This window comes from Palaemon carinicauda, chromosome 5 (assembly GCF_036898095.1).
Source record: "Palaemon carinicauda isolate YSFRI2023 chromosome 5, ASM3689809v2, whole genome shotgun sequence".
Taxonomy (NCBI): Eukaryota; Metazoa; Arthropoda; class Malacostraca; order Decapoda; family Palaemonidae; genus Palaemon; species Palaemon carinicauda.
The window spans coordinates 37,723,011-37,743,010 of record NC_090729.1 but is presented as its reverse complement, the minus strand read 5'-3'; the positions used below and the strand labels follow the sequence as shown (position 1 = coordinate 37,743,010).

Sequence of the window (20,000 nt, the reverse complement as noted above, 5' to 3'; positions counted from 1 at the left end):
AAATACATTCTCCCACTTTGCAACGATGCTGTTGGCATTTACAAAGAAGATAAAAAATGTCAGAAGAAACAGAGCACCGAGACATCTTATCTTTGTGTGAAGGACAAAGAGCGGGAGCATCTGCTGAAAGATTTTCGTTTCTTTTTCTTTTATGTTCTTACAATCGAATATTTCTTTTATTTCAAAGAGGTTACTGTCATGACAACCTTTCATCCTTATTTTAATTCACAAAGTATTTTCTGGAACTCTTTAAGGTCTCGTAGCTACTTTATATTGAAATAAATGATAATGTGAATGTCTGAAACTATAGAGAATCTCCATCATTGAAATGGTTCATATACCTTATTGATAATAAAAAGAAAACTATGTGTAAGTCCTATTGTAAGCGCATAAATGAAATATTTATATTGAGGACATTTTTCACAGCTTTATTCTTTTAAATATAACCTGAAGTTGTAAAGAATGATTAAAGAATTTTGCATAGATCATGTATTAAGTCTCGATGCCTCAACGTTGAGCTCATAAGATAAGCATTAACTAGTACTCTGAGTTCTCTCTCTGTTATGAACTGGGAAATAGTGAAATTGGCAACATTTTATAACGTACGGCACTAAAACATAGGAAATGTGACCTGCAAGGTAAGCAATGCGCAAGCGAGATGTTTTAGGGAACTTCGTTGATGGTGTAATAAGTAAAAACAATTTGTGAATTTTTTTTCTTATTTTTTCAATTATATAAGTGGCATAGTAGTCATGAAAACTCTTGAAAAATCTAGCTTTTAACGAGACTGAATAAAAAAAAAATAGCTTCTTAGGAGAAAGGTACACTCAGTTTATATATATTAATGGAGACGGAGGATTCGTATATGGAATTTGTATTACAAAAAGTGTAAAACCCTTCAATATACTCAATTTATTGATCTAAGTATGTCTAATTGAAATACCTATGCTGCGACTACTGGTGTGGATAAGTTGTCAGTAATCTGATTATTCAAATAATTATAAAGATGAATAAGACCTGCTTTGCTGTTAAGGTAGTAACATGAAGAGTCAAAAGATCTTAATATCAATCTAAGTGTGGCAGAGCTAAGAAAAAACAACATCCAAGGGTGGCAGAGCCAAGAAAAAACGTTATCCAAGGGTGGCAAAGACATGAAAAAACGTCCTCCAATGGTGGTAGAACCAGGAAAAAACGTCATCCAAGGTAGGCAGAGCCAAGAAAAAACGTCATCCAAGGGGGGCAGAACCAAGAGAAAACATCATCCAAGTGGGGCAGCGCAAAGAAAAAACGTCATCTAAGGGTGGCAGAGCCAAGAAAAAACGTCATCCAAGGGTGGCAGAGCCAAGAAAAAACGTTATCCAAGGGTGGCAAAGACAAGAAAAAAAGTCATCCAAGGGTGGCAGAGCCAGGAAAAAACGTCATCCAAGGGTGACAGAGCCAAGAGAAAACCTCATCCAAGGGGGGCAGACCAAAGAAAAAACGTCATCCAAGGGTGACAGAGCCAAGAAAAAACGTCATCCAAGGGTGGCAGAGCCAAGAAAAAACGTCAGCCAGGGGTAACAGAGCCAAGAGAAAATGTCATCCAAGGGTGGCAGACCCAGGAAAAAAGTCATCAAAGGGTGGCAGAGCCAAGAAAAAAATTTCATCCAAGGGTGGGAGAGCCAAGAAAAAACGTCATCCACAGGGTGGCAGAGAATAGAAAATCGTCATCCAAGGGTGGCAGAGCTAACAAAAAACGTTACCCAAGGGTGGCAGAGCCAGGAAAAAACGTCATCCAAGGGTGCAGAGCCAAGAAAAAACGTTATCCAAGGTTGGCAAAGACATGAAAAAACGTCATCCAAGGGTGGCAGAGCCAAGAAAAACACGTCATCCAAGGGTGGCAGAGCCAAAAAAAAAGTCATCCAAGGGTGGCAGAGCCAGGAAAAAACGTCATCCAAGGGTGGCAGAGCCAAGAGAAAACGTCATCCAAGGGGGGCAGACCAAAGAAAAAACGTCATCCAAGGATGACACAGCCAAGAAAAAATGTCATCCAAGGGTGGCAGAGCCAAGAAAAACACGTCATCCAAAGGTGGCAGAGAATAGAAAAATCGTCATCCAAGGGTGGCACAGCTAAGAAAAAACATCACCCAAGGATGGCAGAGCCAAGAAAAAACGTCTCCAAGGGTGGCAGAGAATAAAAAAATCGTCATCCAAGGGTGGCAGAGCTAAGAAAAAACGTCACCCAAGAGTGGCAGAGCCAAGGAAAAACGTCATTCAAGTTTGGCAGACCTAAAAAAATATCATCCAAGAGTGGGAGAGCCAAGAAGAAACGTCATCCAAGGGTGGCAGAGCCAAGAAAAAACATATCCAAGGGTGGCAGAGAATAGAAAAATTATCATCCAAGGGTGGCAGAGACAAGAAAAAATATCATAAAAGAGTGGGAGAGCCAAGAAAGAACGTCATCCAAGGCTGGCAGAGCCAAGAGAAAACGTCCTCCAAAGGGGGCAGAGCGAAGAGAAAACATCATCCAAGTGGGGCAGCGCATAGAAAAAACGTCATCCGAGGTTAACAGAGTCAAGAGAAAACATCATCCAAGGGTGGCAGAGCCAGGAAAAAACGTCTCCAAGGGTGGCAGAGAATAGAAAAAACGTCATCCAAGGGTAACAGAGCCAAGAGAAAACGTCATCCAAGGGTGGCATAGCCAGGAAAAAACGTCATCCAAGGGTGGCGGGGCCAAGAGAAAACGTACTCCAAGGGGGCCAGACCAAAGAAAAAACGTCATCCAAGGATGGCAGAGCCAAGAAAAAACGTCATCCAAGGGTGGTATAGCCAAGAAAATATCTCATCCAAGAGTGGGAGAGCCAAGAAAAAACGTCATCCAAGGGGGCCGAGCCAAGAAAAAAATTTCATCCAAGGGTGGGAGAGGCAAGAAAAAACGTCTCCACGGGTGGCAGAGAATAGAAAAATCGTCATCCAAGGATGGCGGAGCTAAGAAAAAACGTCACCCAAGGGTGGCAGAGCCAGAAAAAACGTCATCCAAGGGTGGCAGAGCCAAGAAAAAACGTTATCCAAGGGTGGCAAGACAAGAAAAAACGTCATCCAAGGGTGGCAGAGCCAAGAAAAAACGTCATCCAAGGGTGGCAGAGCCAAGAAAAAACGTCATCCAAGTGTGGCAGAGCCAGTAAAAAACGTCATCCAAAGGTGGCCGAGCAAAGAAAAAACGTCATCCAAGGGTGGCAGAGCCAAGAAAAAACGTCATCCAAGGGTGGCAGAGCCAAGAGAAAACGTCATCCAAGGGTGGCAGAGCCAAGAGAAAACATCATCCAAGGGTGGCGCAACGCAAAAAAAAACGTCATCCAAGGGTGGTAGAGCCAAGAAAAAACGTCATCCAAGGGTGGCAGAGAATAGAAAAATTGTCATCCAAGGGTGGCAGAGACAAGAAAAATCTCATCCAAGAGTGGGAGAGCCAAGAAAAAACGTCATCCAAGGGTGGCAGAGCTAGAGAAATCGTCATCCAAGGGGGTCAGAGCCAAGAGAAAACATCATCCAAGTGGGGCAGTGCAAAGAAAAAACGTCATCCAAGGGTAACAGAGCCAAGAGAAAACGTCATCCAAGGGTGGCAGAGCCAAGGAAAAAACGTCATCCAAGGGTGGCGAAGCCAAGAAAAACGTCATCCAAGGGTGGCAGAGCCAGGAAAAAACGTCATCCAAGGGTGGCAGAGCCAAGAGAAAACGTCATCCAAGGGTGGCAGACCAAAGAAAAAACGTCATCCAAGGGTGGCAGAGCCAAGAAAAAACGTCATCCAAGGGTGGCAGAGCCAAGAAAAAACGTCATCCAAGAGTGGCAGACCAAGAAAAAACGTCATCCAAGGGTGGCAGAGCCAAGAAAAAAATTTCATCCAAGGGTGGAGAGGCAAGAAAAACCGTCATCCAAGGGTGGCAGAGCCAATAGAAAAATCTCATCCAAGGATGGCAGAGCTAAGAAAAAACGTCATCCAAGGGTGGCAGAGCCAGGAAAAAAACGTCATCCAAGGGTGGCAGAGCCAAGAAAAACGTTATCCAAGGGTGGCAAAGACCAAGAAAAAACGTTATCCAAGGGTGGCAGAGCCAAGAAAAAACGTCATCCAAGGGTGGCAGAGCCAAGAAAAAACGTCATCCAAGTGGAGAGCCAGTAAAAAACGTCATCCAAGGGTGGCAGAGCCAAAGAAAAAACGTCATCCAAGGGTGGCAGAGAATAAAAAATTGTCATCCAAGGGTGGCAGAGACAAGAAAAAATCTCATCCAAGAGTGGGAGAGCCAAGAAAAAACGTCATCCAAGGGTGGCAGAGCCAAGAGAAAACGTCATCCAAGGGTGGCAGAGCCAAGAGAAAACATCATCCAAGTGGGGCAGCGCAAGAAAAAACGTCATCCAAGGGTAACAGAGCCAAGAGAAAACGTCATCCAAGGGTGGCAGAGCCAAGGAAAAAACGTCATCCAAGGGTGGCGAGCCAAGAGAAAATGTCATCCAAGGGGGCAGACAAAGAAAAAACGTCATCCAAGGGTGGCAGAGCCAAGAAAAAACGTCATCCAAGGGTGGCAGAGCCAAAAAAACGTCATCCAAGGGTGGCAGAGACCAAGAAAAAACGTCATCCAAGGGTGGCAGAGCCAAGAAAAAAATCATCCAAGGGTGGAGAGCAAGAAAAAACGTCATCCAAGGGTGGCAGAGCCAATAGAAAATCGTCATCCAAGGTGGCAGAGCCAAGAAAAACGTCATCCAAGGGTGGCAGATCCAGGAAAAAAACGTCATCCAAGGGTGGCAGAGCATGAAAAAACGTCATCCAAGGGTGGCAGAGCCAAGAGAAAACGTCATCCAAGGGTGGCAGAGCCAAGAAAAAACGTCATCCAAGGGTGGCAGAGCCAAGAAAAAACGTCATCCAAGGGTGGCAGAGCCAAGAAAAAACGTTATCCAAGGGTGGCAAGACAAGAAAAAACGTCATCCAAGGGTGGCAGAGCCAGGAAAAAACGTCATCCAAGGGTGGCAGAGCCAAGAGAAAACGTCATCCAAGGGGGCAGACCAAAGAAAAAACGTCATCCAAGGGTGACAGAGCCAAGAAAAAACGTCATCCAAGGGTGGCAGAGCCAAGAAAAAACGTCATCCAAGGGGGCAGAGCCAAGAGAAAATGTCATCCAAGGGTGGCAGAGCCAAGAAAAAAAGTCATCCAAGGGTGGCAGAGCCAAGAAAAAACGTCATCCAAGGGTGGCAGAGCCAAGAAAAAACGTCATCCAAGGGTGGCAGAGCCAAAGAAAACGTCATCCAAGGGTGGCAGAGCTAAGAAAAAACGTTCCAAGGTGGCAAAGACAAGAAAAAACGTCATCCAAGGGTGGCAGAGCCAAGAAAAAACGTCATCCAAGGGTGGCAGAGCCAAGAAAAAGTCATCCAAGGGTGGCAGAGCCAAGAAAAAACGTCATCCAAGGGTGGCAGAGCCAAGAAAAAACGTCATCCAAGGGGGCAGACCAAAGAAAAAACGTCATCCAAGGTGGCAAGCCAAGAAAAAACGTCATCCAAGGGTGGCAGAGCCAAGAAAAACACGTCATCCAAGGGTGGCAGAGAAAGAAAAATCGTCATCCAAGGGTGGCAGAGCCAAGAAAAAACATCATCCAAGGGTGGCAGAGCCAAGAAAAAACGTCATCCAAGGGTGGCAGAGCCAAGAAAAAACGTCATCCAAGGGTGGCAGAGCCAAGAAAAAACGTCATCCAAGGGTGGCAGAGCCAAGAAAAACGTCATCCAAGTGGCAGACCAAAAAAAATCATCCAAGGGTGGCAGAGCCAAGAAAAAACGTCATCCAAGGGTGGCAGAGCCAAGAAAAAACGTCATCCAAGGGTGGCAGAGAAGAAAAAATCATCCAAGGGTGGCAGAGCCAAGAAAAAATATCCAAGGTGGGAGAGCCAAGAAAAAACGTCATCCAAGGGTGGCAGAGCCAAGAAAAAACGTCATCCAAGGGGGCAGAGCCAAGAGAAAACGTCATCCAAGGGGGCAGAGCAAGAAAAAACGTCATCCAAGGGTGGCAGAGCAAGAGAAAACGTCATCCAAGGGTGGCAGAGCCAAGAAAAAACGTCATCCAAGGGTGGCAGAGCCAATAGAAAAAACGTCATCCAAGGGTGGCAGAGCCAAGAGAAAACGTCATCCAAGGGTGGCAGAGCCAAGAAAAAACGTCATCCAAGGGTGGCAGAGCCAAGAAAAACGTCATCCAAGGGTGGCAGAGCCAAGAAAAAACGTCATCCAAGGGTGGCAGAGCCAAGAAAAAACGTCATCCAAGGGTGGCAGAGCCAAGAAAAACGTCATCCAAGGGTGGGAGAGCCAAGAAAAAACGTCATCCAAGGGTGGCAGAGCCAAGAAAAAACGTCATCCAAGGGTGGCAGAGAAGAAAAACGTCATCCAAGGGTGGCAGAGAAGAAAAAATCGTCATCCAAGGGTGGCAGAGCTAAGAAAAAACGTCATCCAAGGGTGGCAGAGCCAAGGAAAAAACGTCATCCAAGGGTGGCAGAGCCAAGAAAAAACGTTATCCAAGGGTGGCAAAGACAAGAAAAAACGTCATCCAAGGGTGGCAGAGCCAAGAAAAAACGTCATCCAAGGGTGGCAGAGCCAAGAAAAAACGTCATCCAAGGGTGGCAGAGCCAGAAAAAACGTCATCCAAGGGTGGCAGAGCCAAAGAAAAAACGTCATCCAAGGGTGGCAGAGCTAAGAAAAAACGTCATCCAAGGGTGGCAGAGCCAAGAGAAAACGTCATCCAAGGGTGGCAGAGCCAAGAGAAAACATCATCCAAGTGGCGAGCAAAAAAAAACGTCATCCAAGGGTGGCAGAGCAGAAAAAAACGTCATCCAAGGGTGGCAGAGCCAAGAAAAAACGTCATCCAAGGGTGGCAGAGCAAGAAAAATCGTCATCCAAGGGTGGCAGAGCCAAGAAAAAACGTCATCCAAGGGTGGCAGAGCCAAGAAAAACGTCATCCAAGGGTGGCAGAGCCAAGAGAAAACGTCATCCAAGGGGGCAGAGCCAAAGAAAAACGTCATCCAAGGGTGGCAGAGCCAAGAAAAAACGTCATCCAAGGGTGGCAGAGCCAAGAAAAAACGTCATCCAAGGGTGGCAGAGCCAAGAAAAAACGTCATCCAAGGGTGGCAGAGCCAAGAAAAAACGTCATCCAAGGGTGGCAGAGCCAAGAGAAAACGTCATCCAAGGGGGCAGACCAAAGAAAAAACGTCATCCAAGGGTGGCAGAGCCAAGAAAAAACGTCATCCAAGGGTGGCAAGCCAAGAAAAACGTCATCCAAGGGTGGCAGAGCCAAGAAAAAACGTCATCCAAGGGTGGCAGAGCCAAGAAAAAACGTCATCCAAGGGTGGCAGAGCCAAGAAAAACGTCATCCAAGGGTGGCAGAGCCAAAGAAAAACGTCATCCAAGGGTGGCAGAGCCAAGAAAAAACGTCATCCAAGGGTGGCAGAGCCAAGAAAAAACGTCATCCAAGGGTGGCAGAGCCAAGAAAAAACGTCATCCAAGGGTGGCAAGACAAGAAAAACGTCATCCAAGGGTGGCAGAGCCAAGAAAAAACGTCATCCAAGGGTGGCAGAGCCAAGAAAAAACGTCATCCAAGGGTGGCAGAGCCAAGAAAAAACGTCATCCAAGGGTGGCAGAGCAAGAAAAAACGTCATCCAAGGGTGGCAGAGCCAAAAAAAGTCATCCAAGGGTGGCAGAGCCAAGAAAAAACGTCATCCAAGAGTGGCAGAGCCAAGAAAAAACGTCATCCAAGGGTGGCAGAGCCAAGAGAAAACGTCATCCAAGGGTGGCAGAGCCAAGAGAAAACGTCATCCAAGTGGGGCAGCGCAAGAAAAAACGTCATCCAAGGTGGCAGAGCCAAGAAAAACGTCATCCAAGGGTGGCAGAGCCAAGAGAAAACGTCATCCAAGGGGGCAGAGCCAAAGAAAAAACGTCATCCAAGGGTGGCAGAGCAAGAAAAAACGTCATCCAAGGGTGGCAGAGCAAGAAAAAACGTCATCCAAGGGTGGCAGAGCCAAGAAAAAACGTCATCCAAGGGTGGCAGAGCCAAGAAAAAACGTCATCCAAGGGTGGCAGAGCCAAGAAAAAACGTCATCCAAGGGTGGCAGAGCAAGAAAAAACGTCATCCAAGGGTGGCAGAGCCAAGAAAAAACGTCATCCAAGGGTGGCAGAGCCAAGAAAAACGTCATCCAAGGGGGCAGAGCCAAGAGAAAACATCATCCAAGTGGGGCAGCGCAAAGAAAAAACGTCATCCAAGGGTGCAGAGCCAAGGAAAAAACGTCATCCAAGGGTGGCAGAGCCAAGAAAAAACGTCATCCAAGGGTGGCAGAGCCAAGAAAAAACGTCATCCAAGGGGGCAGAGAAAGAAAAAACGTCATCCAAGGGTGGCAGAGCCAAGAAAAAACGTCATCCAAGGGTGCAGAGCCAAGAAAAACGTCATCCAAGTGGCAGAGCCAGAAAAAACGTCATCCAAGGGTGGCAGAGCCAAGAGAAAAACGTCATCCAAGGGTGGCAGAGCAAAGAAAAAACGTCATCCAAGGGTGGCAGAGCCAAGAAAAAACGTCATCCAAGGAGATAGCCAAGAAAAAACGTCATCCAAGGGTGGAGAGCCAAGAAAAAACGTCATCCAAGGGTGGCAGAGCCAAGAAAAAACGTCATCCAAGGGTGGCAGAGCCAAGAAAAAACGTCCCAAGGGTGGCAGAGCCAAGAAAAAACGTCATCCAAGGTGGCAGAGCCAAGAAAAAACGTCATCCAAGGGTGGGAGCAAGAAAAAACGTCATCCAAGGGTGGCAGAGCTAAGAAAAAACGTCATCCAAGGGTGGCAGAGCCAAGAGAAAACGTCATCCAAGTGTGGGCGAGCAAAGAAAAAACGTCATCCAAGTGTGGCAGAGCTAAGAAAAAACCTCATCCAAGGGTGGCAGAGCCAAGAAAAAACGTTATCCAAGGGTGGCAAAGACATGAAAAAACGTCCTCCAAGGGTGGTAGAACCAGGAAAAAACGTCATCCAAGGGTGGCAGAGCCAAGAAAAAACTTCATCCAAGGGGGCAGAGCCAAGAGAAAACATCATCCAAGTGGGGCAGCGCAAAGAAAAAACGTCATCCAAGGGTAACAGAGCCAAGAGAAAACGTCATCCAAGGGTGGCATAGCCAGGAAAAAACGTCATCCAGGGTGGCGAGCCAAGAGAAAACGTCATCCAAGGGGGGGCAGACCAAAGAAAAAACGTCATCCAAGGGTGGCAGAGCCAAAGAAAAAACGTCATCCAAGGGTGGCAGAGCCAAGAAAAAACGTCATCCAAGGGTGGCAGAGCCAAGGAAAAAACGTCATCCAAGGGTGGCAGAGCCAAGAGAAAACGTCATCCAAGGGGGCAGAGCCAAAGAAAAAACGTCATCCAAGGGTGGCAGAGCCAAGAAAAAACGTCATCCAAGGGTGGCAGAGCCAAGAAAAAACGTCATCCAAGGGGTAACAGAGCCAAGAGAAAATGTCATCCATGGGTGGCAGAGCCAGGATAAAAATCATCCAAGGGTGGCAGAGCTAACAAAAAACGTTACCCAAGGATGGCAGAGCCAGGAAAAAACGTCATCCAAGGGTTGCAGAGCCAAGAAAAAACGTTATCCAAGGTTGGCAAAGACATGAAAAAACGTCATCCAAGGGTGGCAGAGCCAAGAAAAACACGTCATCCAAGGGTGGCAGAGCCAAAAAAAAACGTCATCCAAGGGTGGCAGAGCCAGGTAAAAACGTCATCCAAGGGTGGAAGAGCCAAGAGAAAACGTCATCCAAGGGGGGCAGACCAAAGAAAAAACGTCATCCAAGGATGACACAGCCAAGAAAAAATGTCATCCAAGGGTGGCAGAGCCAAGAAAAACACGTCATCCAAAGGTGGCAGAGAATAGAAAAATCGTCATCCAAGGGTGGCACAGCTAAGAAAAAACATCACCCAAGGGTGGCAGAGCCAAGAAAAAACGTCTCCAAGGGTGGCAGAGAATAGAAAAATCGTCATCCAAGGGTGGCAGAGCTAAGAAAAAACGTCACCCAAGAGTGGCAGAGCCAAGGAAAAACGTCATTCAAGTGTGGTAGACCTAAAAAAAAATATCATCCAAGAGTGGGAGAGCCAAGAAGAAACGTCATCCAAGGGTGGCAGAGCCAAGAAAAAACATCTCCAAGGGTGGCAGAGAATAGAAAAATTGTCATCCAAGGGTGGCAGAAACAAGAAAAAATACATGAAAGAGTGGGAGAGCCAAGAAAGAACGTCATCCAAGGCTGGCAGAGCCAAGAGAAAACGTCCTCCAAAGGGGGCAGAGCGAAGAGAAAACATCATCCAAGTGGGGCAGCGCATAGAAAAAACGTCATCCAAGGGTAACAGAGTCAAGAGAAAACATCATCCAAGGGTGGCAGAGCCAGAAAAAACGTCTCCAAGGGTGGCAGAGAATAGAAAAAACGTCATCCAAGGGTAATAGAGCCAAGAGAAAACGTCATCCAAGGGTGGCATAGCCAGGAAAAAACGTCATCCAAGGGTGGCGGGGCCAAGAGAAAACGTCATCCAAGTGGGCCAGACCAAAGAAAAAACGTCATCCAAGGATGGCAGAGCCAAGAAAAAACGTCATCCAAGGGTGGTATAGCCAAGAGAATATCTCATCCAAGAGTGGGAGAGCCAAGAAAAAACGTAATCCAAGGGTGGCGGAGCCAAGAAAAAAATTTCATCCAAGGGTGGCAGAGCAAGAAAAAACGTCTCCAAGGGTGGCAGAGAATAGAAAAATCGTCATCCAAGGGTGGCGAGCTAAGAAAAAACGTCATCCCAAGGGTGGCAGAGCCATGAAAAAACGTTATCCAAGGGTGGCAAAGACAAGAAAAAACGTTATCCAAGGGTGGCAGAGCCAAGAAAAAGACGTCATCCAAGGGTGGCAGAGCCAAGAAAAAACGTCATCCAAGTATGGCAGAGCCAGTAAAAAACGTCATCCAAAGGTGGCCGAGCAAAGAAAAAACGTCATCTAAGGGTGGCAGAGCTAAGAAAAAACGTCATCCAAGGGTGGCAGAGCCAAGAGAAAACGTCATCCAAGGGGGGCAGAGCCAAGAAAAAGACGTCATCCAAGGGTGGCAGAGCCAAGAAAAAACGTCATCCATGGGTGGTAGAGACAGGAAAAAAACGTCATCTAAGGGTGCAGAGCCAAGAAAAAACGTCATCCAAGGGTGGCAGAGAATAGAAAAATTGTCATCCAAGGGTGGCAGAGACAAGAAAAAATCTCATCCAAGAGTGGGAGAGCCAAGAAAAAACGTCATCCAAGGGTGGCAGAGCCAAGAGAAATCGTCATCCAAGGGGGTCAGAGCCAAGAGAAAACATCATCCAAGTGGGGCAGCGCAAAGAAAAAACGTCATCCAAGGGTAACAGAGCCAAGAGAAAACGTCATCCAAGGGTGGCAGAGCCAAGAGAAAAGTCATCCAAGGGTGGGCAGCCAAGAAAAAACGTCATCCAAGGGTGGCAGAGCCAAGAAAAAACGTCATCCAAGGGTGGCAGAGCCAAGAAAAAACGTCATCCAAGGGTGGGAGAGCCAAGAAAAAACGTCATCCAAGGGTGGCAGAGAATAGAAAATCGTCATCCAAGGGTGGCAGAGCCAAGAAAAAACGTTCCAAGGGTGGCAGAGCCAAGAAAAAACGTCATCCAAGGGTGGCAGAGCCAAGAAAAAACGTCATCCAAGGGTGGCAGAGACAAGAAAAAACGTCATCCAAGGGTGGCAGAGCCAAGAAAAAACGTCATCCAAGGGTGGCAGAGCCAAAAAAAACGTCATCCAAGGGTGGCAGAGCCAGGAAAAAACGTCATCCAAGGGTGGCAGAGCCAAGAGAAAACGTCATCCAAGGGTGGCAGAGCCAAGAAAAAACGTCATCCAAGGGTGGCAGAGCCAAGAAAAAACGTCATCCAAGGGTGGCAGAGCCAAGAAAAAACGTCATCCAAGGTGGCAGAGAAAGAAAAAACGTCATCCAAGGGTGGCAGAGCTAAGAAAAAACGTCATCCAAGTGGCAGAGCCAAGAAAAACGTCATCCAAGTGTGGCAGAGCCTAAAAAAAATATCATCCAAGGTGGCAGAGCCAAGAAAAAACGTCATCCAAGGGTGGCAGAGCCAAGAAAAAAGATCTCCAAGGGTGGCAGAGAATAGAAAAATTGTCATCCAAGGGTGGCAGAGACAAGAAAAAACGTCATTCAAGGTGGGAGAGCCAAGAAAAAACGTCATCCAAGGGTGGCAGAGCCAAGAGAAAACGTCATCCAAAGGGGGCCGAGCAAGAGAAAACATCATCCAAGGGTGGCAGAGCAAGAAAAAACGTCATCCAAGGGTAACAGAGCCAAGAGAAAACTCATCCAAGGGTGGCAGAGCCAAGAAAAAACGTCATCCAAGGGTGGCAGAGCCAATAGAAAAAACGTCATCCAAGGGTGGCAGAGCAAAAAAAAACTCATCCAAGGGTGGGAGAGCCAAGAAAAAACGTCATCCAAGGGTGGCAGAGCCAAGAAAAAACGTCATCCAAGGGTGGCAGAGCCAAGAGAAAACGTCATCCAAGTGCGGTAGCGCAAAGAAAAAACGTCATCCAAGGGTGGCAGAGCCAAGAGAAAACGTCATCCAAGGGTGGCAGAGCCAGAAAAAACGTCATCCAAGGGTGGCAGAGCCAAGAGAAAACGTCATCCAAGGGTGGCAGAGCCAAGAAAAAACGTCATCCAAGGGTGGCAGAGCCAAGAAAAAACGTCATCCAAGGGTGGCAGAGCCAGAAAAAACGTTATCCAAGGGTGGCAAAGACAAGAAAAAACGTTATCCAAGGTGGCAGAGCCAGAAAAAAGTCATCCAAGGGTGGCAGAGCCAAGAAAAAACATCATCCAAGGGTGGCAGAGCCAGTGAAAAACGTCATCCAAGGGTGAGAGCAAGAAAAAACGTCATCCAAGGGTGGCAGAGCTAAGAAAAAACGTCATCCAAGGGTGGCAGAGCCAAGAGAAAACGTCATCCAAGGGTGGCAGAGCCAAGAAAAAACGTCATCCAAGGGGGCAGCGCAAAGAAAAAACGTCATCCAAGGGTAACAGAGCCAAGAGAAAACGTCATCCAAGGGTGGCAGAGCCAAGAAAAAACGTCATCCAAGGGTGGCGAGCCAAGAGAAAACGTAATCCAAGGGTGGCAGATCAAAGAAAAAACGTCATCCAAGGGTGGCAGAGCCAAGAAAAAACGTCATCCAAGGGTGGCAGAGCCAAGAAAAATCGTCATCCAAGAGTGGCAGAGCCAAGAAAAAACGTCATCCAAGGGTGGCAGAGCCAAGAAAAAACGTCATCCAAGGGGGCAGAGCCAAGAAAAAACGTCTCCAAGGGTGGCAGAGAAAGAAAAAACGTCATCCAAGGGTGGCAGAGCCAAGAAAAAACGTCATCCAAGGGTGGCAGACCAGAAAAAACGTCATCCAAGGGTGGCAGAGCCAAGAAAAAACGTTATCCAAGGGTGGCAAGCAAGAAAAAACGTATCCAAGGGTGGCAGAGCCAAAGAAAAAACGTCATCCAAGGGTGGCAGAGCCAAGAAAAAACGTCATCCAAGGGTGGCAGAGCCAAGAAAAAACGTCATCCAAGGGTGGCAAAGACAGAAAAAACGTCATCCAAGGGTGGCAGAGCCAAGAAAAAACGTCATCCAAGGGTGGCAGAGCCAAGAAAAAACGTCATCCAAGGGTGGCAGAGCCAAGAGAAAACGTCATCCAAGTGGGGCAGAGCAAAGAAAAAACGTCATCCAAGGGTGGCAGAGCCAAGAGAAAAACGTCATCCAAGGGTGGCAGAGCCAAGAAAAAACGTCATCCAAGGGTGGCAGAGCCAAGAGAAAAACGTCATCCAAGGGTGGCAGAGCCAAGAAAAAACGTCATCCAAGGGTGGCAGAGCCAAGAAAAAACGTCATCCAAGGGTGGCAGACCAAGAAAAAAGTCATCCAAGGGTGGCAGAGCCAGAAAAAACGTCATCCAAGGGTGGCAGAGCCAAGAAAAAACGTCATCCAAGGGTGGCAGACCAAAGAAAAAACGTCATCCAAGGGTGGCAGAGCCAAGAAAAAACGTCATCCAAGGGTGGCAGAGCCAAGAAAAAACGTCATCCAAGGGGGCAGAGCCAAGAGAAAAGTCATCCAAGGGTGGCAGAGCCAAGGAAAAAACGTCATCCAAGGGTGGCAGAGCTAAAAAAACGTCATCCAAGGTGGCAGAGCCAAGAAAAAACGTCATCCAAGGGTGGCAGAGCCAAGAAAAAACGTCATCCAAGGGTGGCAGAGCCAAGAAAAAACGTCATCCAAGGGTGGCAGAGCCAAGAAAAAACGTCATCCAAGGGTGGCAGAGCCAAAAAAAACGTCATCCAAGGGTGGCAGAGCCAGGAAAAACGTCATCCAAGGGTGGCAGAGCCAAGAGAAAACGTCATCCAAGGGGGCAGACCAAAGAAAAAACGTCATCCAAGGGTGGCACAGCCAAGAAAAAATGTCATCCAAGGGTGGCAGAGCCAAGAAAAACACGTCATCCAAGGGTGGCAGAGAATAGAAAAATCGTCATCCAAGGGTGGCAGAGCCAAGAAAAAACGTCATCCAAGGGTGGCAGAGCCAAGAAAAAACGTCATCCAAGGGTGGCAGAGCCAAAGAAAAATCGTCATCCAAGGGTGGCAGAGCCAAGAAAAAACGTCATCCAAGGGTGGCAGAGCCAAGAAAAACGTCATCCAAGGTGGCAGACCAAAAAAAAATTCATCCAAGGGTGGCAGAGCCAAGAAAAAACGTCATCCAAGGGTGGCAGAGCCAAGAAAAAACGTCTCCAAGGGTGGCAGAGAATAGAAAAATTGTCATCCAAGGGTGGCAGAGCAAGAAAAAATCATCCAAGGTGGCAGAGCCAAGAAAAACGTCATCCAAGGGTGGCAGAGCCAAGAGAAAACGTCATCCAAGGGGCAGAGCAAGAGAAAACGTCATCCAAGGGTGGCAGAGCAAGAAAAAACGTCATCCAAGGGTGGCAGAGCCAAGAGAAAACGTCATCCAAGGGTGGCAGAGCCAAGAAAAAACGTCATCCAAGGGTGGCAGAGCCAATAGAAAAACGTCATCCAAGGGTAGAGCCAAGAGAAAACGTCATCCAAGGGTGGCAGAGCCAGAAAAAACGTCATCCAAGGGTGGCAGGCCAAGAGAAAACGTCATCCAAGTGGGCAGAGCCAAAGAAAAAACGTCATCCAAGGGTGGCAGAGCCAAGAAAAAACGTCATCCAAGGGTGGCAGAGCCAAGAGAAAACGTCATCCAAGGTGGCAGAGCCAAGAAAAAACGTCATCCAAGGGTGGCGAGCCAAGAAAAAACGTCATCCAAGGGTGGCAGAGCCAAGAAAAAACGTCATCCAAGGGTGGCAGAGAATAGAAAAATCGTCATCCAAGGGTGGCAGAGCCAAGAAAAAACGTCATCCAAGGGTGGCAGAGCCAAGAAAAAACGTCATCCAAGGGTGGCAGAGCCAAGAAAAAACGTTATCCAAGGGTGGCAGAGCCAAGAAAAAACGTCATCCAAGGGTGGCAGAGCCAAGAAAAAACGTCATCCAAGTGGCAGAGCCAAGAAAAAACGTCATCCAAGGTGGCAGAGCCAAGAAAAAACGTCATCCAAGGGTGGCAGAGCCAAGAAAAAACGTCATCCAAGGGTGGCAGAGCCAAGAGAAAAACGTCATCCAAGGGTGGCAGAGCCAAGAAAAAACGTCATCCAAGGGTGGCAGAGCCAAGAAAAAACGTCATCCAAGGGTGGCAGAGACAGAAAAAAACGTCATCCAAGGGTGGCAGAGCCAAGAAAAAACGTCATCCAAGGGTGGCAGAGCCAAGAAAAAACGTCATCCAAGGGTGGCAGAGACAAGAAAAAATCGTCATCCAAGGGTGGGAGAGCCAAGAAAAAACGTCATCCAAGGGTGGCAGAGCCAAGAGAAAAACGTCATCCAAGGGGGCAGAGCCAAGAGAAAACGTCATCCAAGGGGGCAGCGCAAAGAAAAAACGTCATCCAAGGGTGGCAGAGCCAAGAGAAAAACGTCATCCAAGGGTGGCAGAGCCAAGAAAAAATGTCATCCAAGGGTGGCAGAGCCAAGAAAAAACGTCATCCAAGGGTGGCAGAGCCAAGAAAAAACGTCATCCAAGGGTGGCAGAGCCAAGAAAAAAGTCATCCAAGGGTGGGAGAGCCAAGAAAAAACGTCATCCAAGGGTGGCAGAGAATAGAAAACGTCATCCAAGGGTGGCAGAGCCAAGAAAAAACGTTCCCAAGGGTGGCAGAGCCAAGGAAAAAACGTCATCCAAGGGTGGCAGAGCCAAGAAAAAACGTCATCCAAGGGTGGCAAGCCAAGAAAAAACGTCATCCAAGGGTGGCAGAGCCAAGAAAAACACGTCATCCAAGGGTGGCAGAGCCAAGAAAAAACGTCATCCAAGGGTGGCAGAGCCAAGAAAAAACGTCATCCAAGGGTGGCAGAGCCAAGAGAAAACGTCATCCAAGGGTGGCAGAGCCAAGAAAAAACGTCATCCAAGGGTGGCAGAGCCAAGAAAAAACGTCATCCAAGGGTGGCAGAGCCAAGAAAAACACGTCATCCAAGGGTGGCAGAGCCAAAGAAAAAACGTCATCCAAGGGTGGCAGAGCCAAGAAAAAACGTCATCCAAGGGTGGCAGAGCCAAGAAAAAACGTCATCCAAGTGTGGCAGAGCCAAGAAAAAAATCATCCAAGAGTGGGAGAGCCAAGAAAAAACGTCATCCAAGGGTGGCAGAGCCAAGAAAAAAGTCATCCAAGGGTGGCAGAGAATAGAAAAAACGTCATCCAAGGGTGGCAGCCAAGAAAAAACGTCATCCAAGGTGGGAGAGCCAAGAAAAAACGTCATCCAAGGGTGGCAGAGCCAAGAGAAAAACGTCATCCAAGGGTGGCAGAGCCAAGAGAAAACATCATCCAAGTGGGGCAGAGCAAGAAAAAACGTCATCCAAGGGTAACAGAGAAGAGAAAACATCATCCAAGGGTGGCAGAGCCAAGGAAAAAACGTCATCCAAGGGTGGCAGAGCCAAAGAAAAAACGTCATCCAAGGGTGGCAGAGCCAAAAAAACGTCATCCAAGGGTGGCAGAGCCAAGAAAAAACGTCATCCAAGGTGGCAGAGCCAAGAAAAAACGTCATCCAAGGGGGCAGAGCCAAGAAAAACGTCATCCAAGTGGGAGCCAAAGAAAAAACGTCATCCAAGGGTGGCAGAGCCAAGAAAAAACGTCATCCAAGGGTGGCAGAGCCAAGAAAAAACGTCATCCAAGGGTGGCAGAGCCAAGAAAAAACGTTATCCAAGGGTGGCAGAGCCAAGAAAAAACGTCATCCAAGGGTGGCAGAGCCAAGAAAAAACGTCATCCAAGGGTGGCAGAGCCAAGAAAAAACGTTATCCAAGGGTGGCAAGCAAGAAAAAACGTCATCCAAGGGTGGCAGAGCCAAGAAAAAACGTCATCCAAGGGTGGCAGAGCCAAGAAAAAACGTCATCCAAGGGTGGCAGAGCCAAGGAAAAACGTCATCCAAGGTGGCGAGCAAGAAAAAACGTCATCCAAGGGTGGCAGAGCCAAGAAAAAACGTCATCCAAGGGTGGCAGAGCCAAGAGAAAACGTCATCCAAGGGGGGCAGAGCCAAGAAAAAACATCATCCAAGTGGGGCAGCGCAAAGAAAAAACGTCATCCAAGGGTAACAGAGCCAAGAGAAAACGTCATCCAAGGGTGGCAGAGCCAGGAAAAAACGTCATCCAAGGGTGGCGGAGCCAAGAGAAAACGTAATCCAAGGGGGCAGACCAAAGAAAAAACGTCATCCAAGGGTGGCAGAGCCAAGAAAAAACGTCATCCAAGGGTGGTATAGCCAAGAAAATATCTCATCCAAGAGTGAGAGCCAAGAAAAAACGTAATCCAAGGGTGGCAGAGCCAAGAAAAAAATTTCATCCAAGGGTGGGAGAGGCAAGAAAAAACGTCTCCACGGGTGGCAGAGAATAGAAAAATCGTCATCCAAGGATGGCAGAGCTAAGAAAAAACGTCACCAAGGGTGGTAGAGCCAGAAAAAACGTCATCCAAGGGTGGCAGAGCCAAGAAAAAACGTTATCCAAGGGTGGCAAGCAAGAAAAAACGTCATCCAAGGGTGGCAGAGCCAAGAAAAAACGTCATCCAAGGGTGGCAGAGCCAAGAAAAAACGTCATCCAAGGTGGCAGAGCCAAGAAAAAACGTCATCCAAGGGTGGCAGAGCAAAGAAAAAACGTCATCCAAGGGTGGCAGAGCCAAGAAAAAACGTCATCCAAGGGTGGCAGAGCCAAGAGAAAAAACGTCATCCAAGTGTGGCAGAGCAAAGAAAAAACGTCATCCAAGGGTGGCAGAGCCAAGAAAAAACGTCATCCAAGGGTGGCAGAGCCAAGAAAAAACATTATCCAAGGGTGGCAAAGACATGAAAAAACGTCCTCCAAGGGTGGTAGAACCAGGAAAAAACGTCATCCAAGGGTGGCAGAGACAAGAAAAAACTTCATCCAAGGGTGGCAGAGCCAAGAGAAAACATCATCCAAGTGGGGCAGTGCAAAGAAAAAACGTCATCCTAGGGTAACAGAGCCAAGAGAAAAAGTCATCCAAGGGTGGCATAGCCAGGAAAAAACGTCATCCAGGGTGGCGAGCCAAGAGAAAACGTCATCCAAGGGGGGGCAGACCAAAGAAAAAACGTCATCCAAGGGTGGCAGAGCCAAGAAAAAACGTCATCCAAGGGTGGCAGAGCCAAGAAAAAACGTTATCCAAGGGTGGCAAAGACAAGAAAAAAAGTCATCCAAGGGTGGCAGAGCCAGGAAAAAACGTCATCCAAGGGTGGCAGAGCCAAGAGAAAACCTCATCCAAGGGGGGCAGACCAAAGAAAAAACGTCATCCAAGGGTGACAGAGCCAAGAAAAAACGTCAGCCAAGGGTGGCAGAGCCAAGAAAAAACGTCATCCAGGGGTAACAGAGCCAAGAGAAAATGTCATCCATGGGTGGCAGAGCCAGGATAAAAATCATCCAAGGGTGGCAGAGCTAACAAAAAACGTTACCCAAGGATGGCAGAGCCAGGAAAAAACGTCATCCAAGGGTTGCAGAGCCAAGAAAAAACGTTATCCAAGGTGGCAAAGACATGAAAAAACGTCATCCAAGGGTAGCAGAGCCAAGAAAAACACGTCATCCAAGGGTGGCAAGAGCCAAAAAAAAACGTCATCCAAGGGTGGCAGAGCCAGGTAAAAACGTCATCCAAGGGTGGAAGAGCCAAGAGAAAACGTCATCCAAGGGGGGCAGACCAAAGAAAAAACGTCATCCAAGGATGACACAGCCAAGAAAAAATGTCATCCAAGGGTGGCAGAGCCAAGAAAAACACGTCATCCAAAGGTGGCAGAGAATAGAAAAATCGTCATCCAAGGGTGGCACAGATAAGAAAAAACATCACCCAAGGGTGGCAGAGCCAAAAAAAAACGTCTCCAAGAGTGGCAGAGAATAGAAAAATCGTCATCCAAGGGTGGCAGAGCTAAGAAAAAACGTCACCCAAGAGTGGCAGAGCCAAGGAAAAACGTCATTCAAGTGTGGTAGACCTAAAAAAAAATATCATCCAAGAGTGGGAGAGTCAAGAAGAAACGTCATCCAAGGGTGGCAGAGCCAAGAAAAAACATCTCCAAGGGTGGCAGAGAATAGATAAATTGTCATCCAAGGGTGGCAGAAACAAGAAAAAATATCATGAAAGAGTGGGAGAGCCAAGAAAGAACGTCATCCAAGGCTGGCCGAGCCAAGAGAAAACGTCCTCCAAAGGGGGCAGAGCGAAGAGAAAACATCATCCAAGTGGGGCAGCGCATAGAAAAAACGTCATCCAAGGGTAACAGAGTCAAGAGAAAACATCATCCAAGGGTGGCAGAGCCAGGAAAAAACGTCTCCAAGGGTGGCAGAGAATAGAAAAAACGTCATCCAAGGGTAATAGAGCCAAGAGAAAACGTCATCCAAGGGTGGCATAGCCAGGAAAAAACGTCATCCAAGGGTGGCGG

At 47.6% G+C, this 20,000-nt stretch overlaps 2 protein-coding genes across 2 annotated transcripts; both read left to right on the top strand.

The window, feature by feature from the left end:
* Window positions 1-1,575: 1,575 nt before the first annotated feature.
* On the top strand, window positions 1,576-10,454 carry LOC137640844 (peptidyl-prolyl cis-trans isomerase G-like). The gene is made up of 7 exons (XM_068373312.1): window positions 1,576-1,810; window positions 2,289-2,510; window positions 2,647-3,042; window positions 3,181-3,712; window positions 3,914-4,737; window positions 8,821-9,108; window positions 10,102-10,454. Exons 1-7 carry the CDS (start codon window positions 1,576-1,578, stop codon window positions 10,452-10,454), a joined length of 2,850 nt encoding a protein of 949 aa, XP_068229413.1.
* Window positions 10,455-10,578: 124 nt separating this feature from the next.
* LOC137640843 (micronuclear linker histone polyprotein-like) lies at window positions 10,579-18,943 on the top strand. Its single transcript, XM_068373311.1, has 5 exons — window positions 10,579-10,942; window positions 11,156-11,537; window positions 11,885-12,599; window positions 12,954-13,293; window positions 18,234-18,943. The coding sequence occupies exons 1-5, from the start codon at window positions 10,579-10,581 to the stop codon at window positions 18,941-18,943; spliced, it is 2,511 nt and encodes an 836-aa protein (XP_068229412.1).
* Window positions 18,944-20,000: the final 1,057 nt, after the last annotated feature.